This window comes from Cajanus cajan, chromosome 7 (assembly GCF_000230855.2).
Source record: "Cajanus cajan strain Asha chromosome 7, NIPB_CcT2T_4, whole genome shotgun sequence".
NCBI classification, from domain to species: Eukaryota; Viridiplantae; Streptophyta; class Magnoliopsida; order Fabales; family Fabaceae; genus Cajanus; species Cajanus cajan.
The window spans coordinates 32,292,037-32,305,621 of NC_138523.1; the positions used below are offsets into that span (position 1 = coordinate 32,292,037).

General features: G+C 41.6%; 1 protein-coding gene across 1 annotated transcript; it reads right to left on the bottom strand.

Annotated features, from left to right (window-relative positions):
• Nucleotides 1–2,410: 2,410 nt before the first annotated feature.
• Nucleotides 2,411–3,631, bottom strand: LOC145949950 (uncharacterized). The gene is made up of 2 exons (XM_083060858.1): nucleotides 3,603–3,631; nucleotides 2,411–3,083 (listed from the first exon to the last, which is right to left on the bottom strand). The coding sequence occupies exons 1-2, from the start codon at nucleotides 3,629–3,631 to the stop codon at nucleotides 2,411–2,413; spliced, it is 702 nt and encodes a 233-aa protein (XP_082916984.1).
• Nucleotides 3,632–13,585: the final 9,954 nt, after the last annotated feature.

The window sequence follows — 13,585 nt, forward strand, 5'->3', positions numbered from 1 at the left end:
TTATCGGGGTTCGAATTTGACCGATTTTATTAAGGTTCAGGTTTGACCTTGAACGAAAGTGCTGAGGTTCGTATCCGACCTCAAGCTGTGGTGGGGTTCGGGTTTGATCTTAGGTTTGAGCAAAATGATTTAGCTAAGGTTCGAACTCGACCTCAGGTTTGAGTGCCGGGGTTCGTGTTTGACCTCGGAACTTGCGTGTTAAGGTTCGTACTCGACCTCCAATTTGAGTGAGACAATTGGGCCAGGGTTCTAATTTGACCTCAACTTTGAGTAAAATGATTTAGCTAAGGTTCGAACTCGACCTCAGGTTTGAGTGCCGAGGTTCGTGTTTGACCTCGGAACTTGCGTGTTAAGGTTCGTACTCGACCTCCAATTTGAGTGAGACAATTGGGCCAGGGTTCTAATTCGACCTCAACTTTGAGTAAAATGATTTAGCTAAGGTTCGAACTCGACGTCAGGTTTGAGTGTCGGGGTTCGTGTTTGACCTCGGAACTTGCGTGCTAAGGTTCATACTCGACCTCCAATTTGAGTGAGACAATTGGGCCAGGGTTCTAATTCGACCTCAACTTTGAGTAAAATGATTTAGCTAAGGTTCGAACTCGACTTTTAAGCGGGGACATCGAGCTTCGTACTCGACCTCAGTTGTGGTCCGTGCTCGACCCGAGTTAGTATTTGACCTCATAGTTTTAGGGAGGCTCGTACCCGACCTCGGATTTGAGTGATTTCGTCAAGGTTCGGATTCGACCTCGGATGATAAGGTTCGTACTCGACCTCGAATCGGATTTGGACGAATTTTGGCGAGGTTCGGATTCGACCTCGGATGATAAGGTTCGTACTCGACCTCGAATCGGATTTGGACGAATTTTGGCGAGGTTCGGATTCGACCTCGGATGATAAGGTTCGTATTCGACCTCGAATCGAATTTGGACGAATTTTGGCGAGGTTCGGATTCGACCTCGGATGATAAGGTTCGTATTCGACCTCAAATTGGATTTGGGTGATTTCGTCAAGGTTCGGATTCGACCTCGGATGATAATGTTCGTACTCGACCTCAAATTGGGTTTAGATGAATTTTGGCGAGGTTCGGATTCGACCTCGGATGATAAGGTTCGTACTCGACCTCGAATCGGATTTGGGTGATTTCGTCAAGGTTCGGATTCGACCTCGGATGATAAGGTTCGTACTCGACCTCAAATTGGGTGTAGACGAATTTTGGCGAGGTTCGGATTCGACCTCAGATGATAAGGTTCGTACTCAACCTCGAATCGGATTTGGACAAATTTTGGCGAGGTTCAAATTCGACCTCGGATGATAAGGTTCGTATTCGACCTCAAAATATAAGTACAGGCCCTAATGGGTAAAGTGAAGAGGGGTTGGTTCGGTCTCGACGTTTACAAAAGCAATAGATAAGATAATAGATTGCGCAAAATGAGTAATTTTATTGATTATTTTTGTGTGCCTCGTTAAAAACCCTCTTAGTCAAGGACTGGGGCAGGAAAAGAGTGCACAATTTCGTTCATACAGAAAGGAGGAATGGAACCTAATGAGCTATGGTGGGGGGATCCCCTTCGCTCTGCTTGCCGGACGAGGAGGTGATTTTCAGGCTCTCGACATAACATTGCCGGGCTGTCTTTTGATTTGCTTTGACGGAGATGATCTTACCGTCATTGCCTGGGAACTTCATAGTGAGGTGCGGAGTGGATACCACCGCCCCGAGCTGATTTAAGGCTGGCCTCCCGATGATGATGTTATAGGAGGTGTTGGCCTCCACGAGGAGATATCGGACCATGATTCTCCTGGTATCCGGGGGTACCCCGAATGTTGTCAGTAGGTCTACGTACCCACGGGTGTGAACTCACTCTCCTGCGAAGCTGACTAGGGGCTCCGTGTGAGGTTGGATGAAAGAATGGGGGACGTCTAGCCTGAGGAATGTCGGCCAGTACAGGACGTCGGCCGAACTCCCTTGATCAATGAGTGTCTTCTGTACTTCCCAGTTGGCGACCTCCACTACGATAACCATGGGATCATCCTGATTAGGGCTGACACCCACGTAGTCTTCGTCAGAGAAGGAGATCGGCGGTGAGCTTTGATGCAAAGCCGAGGTGGTAGAATGGATGTAGTTGACATTCCGCAGGTGCCTCTTTCGGGCCGAGCTGCTGGCACCTCCCCCAGCGAATCCTCCTGCAATTGTGTTAATTACCCCTTGTAGGGGGGCTGTTCCTGTCTCCTGGCTTACTTCGTCCTGTACTGCGCCGCCGGCATTCTGTTGGGAGCCAGAAGGTTGGTCCGTACGAGTTCCTGGCCCGCGCCCTCTTCCACGTCCCCAGCCGCCATAGCCACCTTGGTGACCCTGCTGTCGCTGGACGTACTGGCCGAGGTGACCTGCTTGAATGAGCTCTTCGATGCGATCTTAGAGCGTGCGACATTCTTCCGTGGTGTGACCATGGTTCCTGTGGTACCGGCAGTGCTTGGACTTGTCGGCACTGTTGGGAGTGTGACCCGGTGGTGGAAGGGCTAGTAAGTTGTTGTTGCTGGCTTCTTCTAGGATGTGGACCCTAGGTGCGTTCAGGGGAGTGTAGAAGTCATATCTCCCCTCTTTGTTTGCCCTAGTTGACTTCTTGAACTGGCTGTCGTTATTGACCTTGATTTTGTCCTTGTGGCCCTGTTCTGGCTTCGTTGGGGCCTTTCCACGAACTTGGTCACGGAATGCGGAGTGCTCCTCCATCTGAATATAGCCCGCAGCGCGGGCGCGGAGCTCGTCCATATCGCAGGGAGCCTCACGGCATAGGCTGTCGACAAATGGCCTGGGCTTGAGTGCCATGAGCATGGCGTGCAGAGCGACCTCGGGGTTCAAATTCCGAATTTTCACCGAGATGCTAGAGAAGCGTTCCATGAACGCCCATAAAGGTTCATCATCGTTCTGCCTGAGGTTGGCCAAAGCGGCTGAGGTTGTGTGGTGAGGTCGGCTTGTGGTATATTGCGCCGTGAACTGCTGGACGAGGGTGTTGAAATTGTTGATCGACTCGGCAGGCAACTGGGTGTACCAGTGGAGCGCGACTCCTTTGAGCGAGGTCGGAAAAACCCTACATAAAATGGCATCACTGCTAGTGTAGAGGTTTACCTGGGTTATGTACAGGTCGATGTGCTCATCGGGGTCCGTTGTGCCTTCATAGCGATCAAGGTTGAGAGGTTTCCATCCGCGGGGGAGTGGAGTCTCCATGATGCCATCCACAAAAGGATGACGGCGGAAGGTTTGTCGACCTTCTGTAACATGAGTGGGGGCTCTGCTGGCGCCTTGACCCGACTTATGCGTCGGTGCATGAGACCGGTGTGTGGCAGGCCGTGAAGTCGGTGCCCTAGTCGCAGTCCGGGATGGGGAGGTTGAGTGTACCTCCTCTTCGTGAATGTCGCTCTTGTGCGGAGGCTGATCAGAGTGGTGTCGGGGGAGCTAGGCGCGAATGCGCTCGTTCTCGGCGCGCAGTGCCGCTAGGTCTGCTTCATTGGCGGTCCGCATCGCCGCCAGGTCAGCCTCGTGCTGGGCACGCATGTTGTGCATGTCGGTGTCGTGCTGTTGTCGCATCTGTTCGACCTAGTCGATCAACCTTCTCAATGTTACAGCGTCGCTGTCCATGGTAATTGAGTGATCTGGGTCTTCTGTTGCGCGTCTACTATGGCTTCTGGTGCAAACCGTAAGCGTGGACGATAAGTGTTGTCTTGATCGGCCCCACGGTGGGCGCCAAATGTTCTTACCAGAATTTGGTCGTAAAGGTGATCCGTCCAGTAAGATCGGTGAGCCTCCTTCACTGGTACACTGGTGCTCCAAGATGGGGGTGGTACCTGCAAAAGAGACTCCGATGCTAAAGTTAGTGTTTGTGGGAGTATGAATCTCGTATAAGTAATGCACGTACCTTAGTGTAAATTAGGGTTGCTTTGGGCCTTGGGCCTGAGATAAGATATGATAAGATGGGATAATATATCTCGTCTGGGGCGATATCTCTTGTGATCAGTTATGATCTACTTAAATCCCGAGCTGACATCGCGTAGCGCGTGCCCGAGGTCATCTTGCGCTATGATGCCGAGCTCGGAGCTCGGTTTCACAGATCGGATAGTACAGTTAGTACAGAATACCATTATCACAACCTATCATATATATATATATATATATATATATATATATATATATATATATATATTCACACATTTTATTCATTTAACATATCATAACTAAAAATTTTCAATTTAAAAATGATATTTACAATAATACAGATTTCATGGAAGTGGAAATACCAAATGTGAATACTATAGAAACAAGTATTCAAGGTACATTGAAATCTTTATTACCCTTATTCTGCATTAATTTGGTTTATTATTATCATATTCTATGGTGCCTAGAAAAAGATTATATTTTTATAAAATTTAGTCCGACATCGGATAACTTTCTCATGCTTCTGTATCCTAGTTGGCTATATAAGAAACCCTTTGACCAAGGGATTGAAGAAAAAGAAGAAAGTTGCATAGCTTCCGCCCTCTATAAATCTCTGAGTGATAGTGAGGATTTTGTAAAGCGAAAAACTGTCAAAACGCGCCTCGCATGCATTTGGGAAGATTCCCTTATAAAAGGCTAAATTCTTTTCTCTTATTTATTATTTTTATTTATTTTATTTAATACTTTTTATTGTTTTATTTATTATTTCATTTATTATTTTATTTATTTCTTTCTTTATTATTTTATTTTATTTATAATTCTTATATGCCAATAAATAATCATGTAGATAATAGATATTTTTTGTTATTTAAATAATATTAAATAAAAGGGGATAAGATATTTAAAATATTATTATGCTAATTTCATCATAGGGTACCAATTTAGGGCATTGTAGGGGTTCCTAATACATTCCCTACACGTAACCGACTCTTGAACCCAATTTTGGCTATGAAGACCTTTATTTTAATTTCAAAATTTTCTTTTTCCGATATTTTGAGTAAAATATCAGTGGCGACTCCTTCAAACTTTTTCAAAAATCGTTGGTTAGGGATTAGCTTGGTGTCTAGGCATTCCCTAACCGATGATATTTTCAAAATGGGAGTTCAAACCATCTATGGGTAAGATCAGAATTTTTTGGGTTCCGACATTAGCAATACATTTAATGTTTGTGATCTTATGTCTTATACAGGTGATGCTAGTACTGATGATGAGGAGTCAGATATAAGGATAGATCCTTCTCAAGAAATAGGATATGATGGAGGACCACCATTCGAGGAGAGTACACACATGAAGACCATTGGGCCTTTAACTAGGTCCATGGTTAGAAGGCTAGAGAAGGCTTCTAAAAAGGAGGTACTTATTAGACCTATGGTCTTCATGAGAATTGACTATGATTCCTTTTATTAGTCTCTTAGTTTCCATTGTATATACATTGTATAGTTTTTGTACATAATAGCTACTTGAATAGGTGTATTTTGCCTTTGTATTTGTAAGGCACCTTTTTCTTTTGTTATAAGTCATACCCTTAGGATTCTTGGGTATGTTACTTAGAGACTTTTTCTCCAATTGACCTTATATTAAGGATTATTGATTTTCTCATTTTTAGTAGTAGAATGGGGTGGAAAATAGTAAAGTATGTAGGTGAAGCTAGTAATTGGGCCTTTGGTGGGTCTCGGCAAAAATTTACATATTAGGCTTGTTTTCCTCCATTTTGCTAAGGAATTGATTTATCTAGGTCTCAACACCATTTGGTGAACCTAACTAAACCAATTCCAACATTTTTGGATTGGATTAAGTGAAGGAAATAACCTATGGCTGCCTAGCTTCCTCCATAGCCGAATTTTCTTTAGCTTCTCCACCAACTTGCTTCTAGTTAGCCTAGGAGACAAGATGACACATGGCATCTCTTGATTGGCTCTTATAAATCTAAGTGTCTCCTCCTTGTCTCCTCTAGATACAATATGACACTTGGCAAGCTAGGATTGGCCAATCTAGATCTAATGTCTCTATCTTGTCTCTTCTAGCTTGCTCTACAAGCTACTCCACTACTATATATGCTTTTTTTCACTTGTAAATGACACTTTTGGATGATATATGTGAGATTGCCAAGTTTTTGCTCTGAATTCTGTCTCCCTAAAATTCCTAAATCTCTTTGATCTTGATCCAATTCTCTTATCCTCTTCATAAAGAGTGTGATGAGGATTGAAGTTGTTCATCTTCTGATGTGCTTCCACTTGGATGCACATGGATTCTTCACACCTTCACGGAATTCCTTAGATGATTCTTCAAGGAATTAGACGCCTCAAAGGTGCAAGGTGACCTAAGCTTGCATTCAAGCTAAGTCCAAAGAAGATAAGGTGTCCTAGCTCTACAAGGAGAAGCTCTCAAGTAGGGTAGATGCTAGGAGAAAGGTGACTTCGGAGAAGGAGAATTCTTTGAGAGAAATGCTCATTCAATAATATCCAAAAGTGAGGTACATGGCTCGGTCATATGAATTTATAAGAGTAAATTAGGTTTAGGTAACCATGGGTTAGCCTAAGGTTAAGTGAAACCATGGTATGGTTCACTTAACTTTAGGCGCCCAAAATTTGAATTCAAAATTCAAATTTTGGTGCCTTAAACCGGATCACCCATGTGCAAGCTCATTTGGAATGTAATTAGAGTTTCATTTGAGTTGCATTTCGGATCACACCATGTGCATGTGTTGCACATGGCCGAAATGCACACCAAATGTGATTATAATTACATTCTAATGTAACTACACATGTAACCTAAATAACCCTAAATTCAAATGACATCTAAATGAAAAGCTAAGCTACATGGCCGGAAATACAAGGCCCAAAAGAAATACAAGGCACTAAGGCCCAATCCTATACTAACCCTAATCTAATGGGCTTGAGACAAAGCCCAACAAAATAAAGTGGTGGGCTTTCCTTGGGCTTGGGCCCACTCTTCATGTATCATCCTTGCCATAGCCCTAGTAGTTGGGCCCTTAGCCCATGGGCCTCCTCCATCATCCCCTCCCTCTTGAAGAGGATTTGTCCTCAAATCCAAAGCATCCTCCTCTTGGGTAGCTAGTCCTGTAAAAAGAGACAAATCAAAAACATTGAAACTAGAACTAACACGATACTTAGAAGGGAGATCTAGGACATAGGCATTATTATTGATTTTCTTAAGGATTTGGAAAGGACCATCCCCTCGAGGACTAAGTTTTGACTTTCTTTTGGAAGGAAACCTATCCTTCCTAAGGTGGAGCCAAACCCAGTCACCTTCCTTGAAGATAACCTCTTTCCTACCCTTATTATTATATTTTTGGTATTTTTCTGTTTGGGATTGAATATGATCTCTAACCCTCTCATGTAATTTCTTGACAAACTCAGCCCTAGATGTCCCTTCTTTATGAATAAAGGAAGCAACATCTGGTAGGGGTAATAAATCTAATGGAGTAAGAGGATTAAAGCCATAAACAATCTCAAAAGGAGACATGTTAGTGGTCTTGTGAACCACTCTATTATAGGCAAACTCCACATGAGGGAGGTAGTCATCCCATGACTTTTTATTGCCCTTGAGGATTGCCCTCAACATAGTCCCTAGAGACCTATTTACTACCTCAGTTTGCCCATCAGTTTGGGGATGACATGTGGTAGAAAATAGAAGTTTAGTTCCTAACCTTGCCCAAAGAGTTTTCCAAAAGTGGCTTAGGAACTTAACATCTCTATCTAAGACTATAGTCTTAGGTAACCCATGTAGTCTCACAATTTCTTGAAAGAATAATTTAGCAATGTGACTTGCATCATCCACTTTGTGGCATGGAATAAAGTGTGCCATTTTGCTAAAACGGTCCACTACCACAAATATGGAATCCTTTCCTCTTTGGGTTCGAGGCAATCCAAGGATAAAATCCATGGAAATATCTACCCAAGGAGAAGAGGATATAGGCAAGGGGGTATATAGCCCATGAGGTTTAGTGGTAGACTTTGCTTGTAAACAAGCAATGCAACTACTACAAAACCTTTGGACATCTCTCTTCATATGAGGCCAAAAGAATTTCTCTCTCAAAAGTGAAAGAGTCTTCTCAATTCCAAAATGCCCCATGAGCCCACCCTCATGGCTCTCCCTAACCAAAAGTTTTCTAATAGATCCTTGGGGTATACAAAGTTTGTTTTCTTTAAAAAGAAACCCCTCAGAAATAAAGTAACCTTGGTAAGGTTTTTGAATACATAAAGAATAAAAGTTAGCAAAATCAAGGTCTTTCTCATACAACTCCTTGATGTCATCAAACCCTAGTATTTGAGAACCTAGGGTGTTTAATAAAACATGTCTTCTTGACAAAGCATCAGCTACTACATTTGTAGAGCCCTTTTTATATTTGATGACATAAGGAAATTGTTCTAAATACTCAACCCATTTTGCATGCCTCTTATTTAATTTATGTTGACCCTTCAAATATTTAAGTGATTCATGATCAGTATGTATGACAAATTCCTGTCGCCACCCGCCGAAACGGACCTTGGCATTCGCGACGATGGTCGGACTCTTTTTAAGTTTTGAAAAATGATGGATTGTTAGAACGACTTATTCTCAAACTGAGACCTCATCGAACTAACAATTTTATTAAATGATTCACCAATCCATGTTAATCCCAAGCGGGACCCTCCATGGATTAGTGGTTTTCGCAAAAAGAAGGGTTCTTGGAGTCGCCACCAATGTTTTACTCAAAACATTGGAAAAAGGGATAAGGCAATTGATTTTCGCAAATCAACCTTGGCCATTACAACCAGAGTTGGGTAAGGGAGTCGGTTACGTGCGAGGAAGGTGTTAGCACCCCACAACGCCCCTTTCGAGTTCCCTATGACGGATTATTTTATTAATAATAGTGTAAAATTACTAAATTACCCCTATTTATTATAAACGGCTATGAATAAGATATCTACATGATGAATAAATTAAACATGCGATGCAACAATCAGAAAGCAGTAAAAGGAAGGATTTTGAAGAAGAAACCTTTGAAGCGTGCTTTTACATATTCAAATGTTAGGAGACTTTTTGGCGCTCCCTCCCACTACACGCTCGCTCGCTCCTTCCCTAAAAATTAATCTTTACTATGGAAATCAAAAAGATTTCCCTTCGACTAGTTCGAATTCTCAAGCTAAATGCTCAGAACTCAAGAACTTCGTCGGATCGGCTCTCGGAGAGAATTCTAGGGCAGAACACTGCTCAAAAACCCCAGAATGCTCAACAAGAAGGTCCAAATGTGTGCCAAAAGTGTGGAATGACGTCCAAATGACGTCCTATATATAGGAGTGAGGCGCAGTACGGCCTCTGGGGTCAATACGGCCCGTACTGAAGTTTTGAACTACAGTACGGCCGTATTGAATTCAGTATGGCCGTACTGAAGTTCAAAAACTTCAGTACGGCCGTATTGGGTTCAGTACGGCCGTATTGTAGTTCAAAATGTTCAGTACGGCCGTACTGAACTTCTAGGAGGCCGTATTGAGCTCCAATCCTTCCACTTCCTTATTTCAAGCTACTCTAAGACCTCTAAACCTACAGATAATCATCCTAGGGTCTTCCAGGAGTCCTTCTAGCTGACTTTCCTTCGGTCTTCGAGAGTCTTCGATTCTTATTTCCGACCCGGACAATTTTAGGGGTCTACAATTCCTTGGTCACAAGATAATGTTCCCAAGTTTGAAGGGCACGAACTAAAGCATATAACTCCTTGTCATAGGTGGGGTAGTTCAAGGCAGCCCCATGAAGTTTTTCACTGAAATAAGCTATGGGGTGACCACCTTGTAACAACACAACCCCTATGCCAAGACCTGAAGCATCACATTCTAGCTCAAAAGTTTTTGAAAAATCAGGCAAAGCTAGAACAGGTGCTTGAGTAAGTTTAAGCTTAAGTTCTTGGAAAGCTAAGTTATGTTTTTCCTTCCATTCAAAAGCCACATCCTTCTTCACCAACTCGTTGAGAGGTGAAGCTAATGTAGAGAAGTTAGGAACAAAACGTCTATAAAAGCTTGCCAAACCATGGAAGCTCCTAACTTCACTAACATTAGTAGGAATAGGCCATTCTTGGATGGCTTTGATTTTCTCGGGGTCCACATGAACCCCATTTTTGCTGACCACAAATCCTAAGAAAATAACATTATCCACACAAAAAGTGCACTTGTCTACATTGGCAAACAAGTGATTGTCTCTAAGGACAAGAAAGACTTGCCTTAGGTGATCCACATGATCACTTAGACTTTTGCTATAGATTAAAATATCATCAAAATAAACAACTACAAATCTACCAATGCAATCCCTAAGGGCATGATTCATCAACCTCATGAATGTGCTAGGTGCATTAGTAAGCCCAAAAGGCATTACTAACCATTCATATAGTCCAAACTTAGTCTTAAAAGCGGTTTTCAACTCATCACCTTCCTTGATTCTAATTTGGTGATATCCACTCTTAAGATCTACCTTGGAAAATATGGATGACTCATGCAATTCATCAAGCATGTCATCGAGCCTAGGAATTGGGTGCCTATATTTTATGGTGATGTTGTTGATGGCTCTACAGTCACAACACATCCTCCATTTTCCATCTTTTTTTGGCACCAAGATGACTGGTACAGCACAAGGGCTTAGACTTTTTTGAATCCAACCCTTCTCCAACAACTCTTGTACTTGCTTCTCTATCTCTTTGGTTTCTTGTGGATTAGTCCTATAGGCTGGTCTATTTGGAAGACTAGCCCCAGGCACAAGATCTATTTGATGTTCTATTCCCCTAAAAGGAGGAAGTCCAATGGGGCCTTCCTTGGGAAATATATCATCAAATTCTTTTAAAAGATTTTTCACCACAAGAGGTAGAGAAGTTTCCAAAGAAGATGTGGCAGTGCAAGTTAGTGTTCCCCTACACATGAGGATATGAAAAGATGGTTCAAGAAAGAGAGAGGTTTTATGTAAAGGTGTTGAATCAAAAGTCTCTCCTTGAACTATCTCTAGAGAGGGAACACTGGTCTCTCTAGAATCCTCTTTTCCACTATTTTTTTGTTGTTTTTTTTTTCAATTTTTTTTTGTTTTCCTGCTCACGTTTGGTCTTCATTTGAACTTGATCTTCCATCACTTGTGAAGGTGATAGAGGATGAAGTACAAACTTCTTACCCTTATGTGTGAAAGTTATTTTATTAGTTAGACCATCATGATGAGTTTGTTTATCAAATTACCATGGTCTACCCAATAAAATATGACAAGCCTCCATAGGAACTACATCACATTTAACTTTATCTTGATAGTTCCCTATAGAAAACTCTACTTCCACTTGTTGGTTGACCACCATATCCCCATCATCATTAAGCCAATGAAGTTGATAATGTTTTGGGTGGGGAGTGGTAGTCAAACCCAACTTTTAAACCATCCTAGTGCTACAACAATTGCACCAAGATCAACTATCCACTATGAGAGAACAAGCTTTGTTTGAAATGTTACATCTTGTATGAAAGATGTTCTCTCTTTGGGATTGTGTATCACTAGGTTGGTTATTGAGGACCCTTCTCATCATAAGAAGTTCCCCATTATAAGGATAAGTGACCTCACATGATTCTCCTTCACTTGCTTCTTCTTCATCCTCACTTGAAGATGAAGAAGCAGTAGCTTCATCTTGGCTACTATAAATGTCTTGGCCCCTTAAAATCATAACTTTCTTAGTAGGGCATTGAGAAGCAATGTGGCCTCTCCCAAGACACTTAAAGCACTTTATGTCACTAGTCTTAGTGCTAGTGTGTGAAGTGTTTGTTTTTTTCTCTTTTTCCTTGTCTTTACCCTTGTCTAGGTTTTTAGAGGGAAAAGTGTTTTTTTCAAAATCATTTTTCTTGCCCTCCCTCTTGTAGTCAACCTTAGAATAAGATGATGAGTATGAGCTTTTAAAACCTTTTCTCAAATTTTGTTGTTCAACCTTGATGCAAAGTTGAACCAAATCATTCAAATCCCTATAAGGGAGAAGCTCCACTTTATCTCTTATGTCAAAAGTCAACCCACTTAAAAACCTAGCAATGGTAATATTTTCTTCCTCCCTAATGCCAGCCCTCATTAAGTATAACTCCATCGTTTGTCTATATTCTTCCACATTCATATTTTTTTGATGGAGTCTTTGGAGCTTATTGATAAGCTCCCTAGTGTAGTAAGAGGGAATATGTCTCCTCCTCAAGGCACTCCTTAATTCATTCCAATATTGAATTGGAGGGTCATTATGGAGACGCCTATCTCTCACTAGAGAAGTCCACCAATACATGGCGTGACCTTGAAAACTTAGAGTGGCTAGGGAGACTTTTCTTTCTTCACTCACTTGATGGCAAGTGAAAATTTGTTCCACCTTCATTTCCCAATCTAGGTACCCCTCAACATCATCCTTTCCATGAAAATAAGGGAGATCTACCCTAGATTCCCTTGGCTTGGGGGTCCTATGCACCCTTCTAGGAGGTGGTTGATAATGATCTCCTAAAGCAAGGCTATCATCATTCATTGACTCTCCTAGGGTTGAACTATGTTGGGAGCTATGTCTACTTCGGTGCTTGTGGTGTAATTTTTCTTCTTTCTCCTTTAATAAATGAATCTCTTCCTCTAAGATAGCAAGTTGAGCCCCTCTTTCAAGTTTTTCTTTAAGTTTTTGCTTGGCTTCTTGCTTCTTCCAAAGCTTAAGTGATCTTAATTCATGTGTTACTTTTGACAAGTCATTGTAATCACTTGAATTATTATCACTTTGAGGAGTAGAAAACTCTTCCATTATAGGAGAAAGTTGCTTTTTGAAGAATGATCTTTGAAAATCAATTGTTTTTATGCAAGGTTAAGATTAAGTACTTAGAGGATTATGTATACAAATTGAACTTTGGAGGGAGGTGAGCTACTAGGTGCCACTTAAAAACCAAGCCTCTTCAAGTAAAAATTACTAATCCCCTTTGTAGTTAATCTCTACCAAATTCTTTTCAATGAAAAATTGTTTTGGATGTTTTTGTGAACTATGATAAACTAGGCGTATGAAAGCAAATAAAACAAGTATTAAGCAACAAATTAAACTACCTAAACGTGTCCTAGGGTGAGAGCTTGAGAGATACCAAAGATCAATCAAGGACAACTCCCACCAAGTACTAACGAAAATGGTAAACTTAAGGAGAGATGGTTGTGTACCAAAGACACTCCCAAGACACTCCTTGAAATGGTCCAAATACAAGGTATGAATCAAACTGAAAAGCAAAGAACAAGTGGCTTAAAGAAATGTATGAAAACAGCCACCAAGAATTAGTGATGGATTAGTGACTAAATTTGAAAACAAATTTTCAAACTAGTAAGGAAAATTAGTCACTAAAATCCGTCACTAACACTTATATATATATATATATATATATATATTTTAAACCAATTACAAATTCAAATTAAATCTCCAAGATGCTTCACGGTTTGTCCAGTCCAGCCACCACCAAATTTCCAGCCAAGAGTGTTAGTGTTTGTGTTTAAGTATCCAAATCCGAAAGCCACCTCTAGCTTCCTTCCTCCTCCTTTCCTTAGGCTTCTTTTGATGACCCTTGTAGAACTAGCTTCTAGGAAGATAGGCTAGGTCAA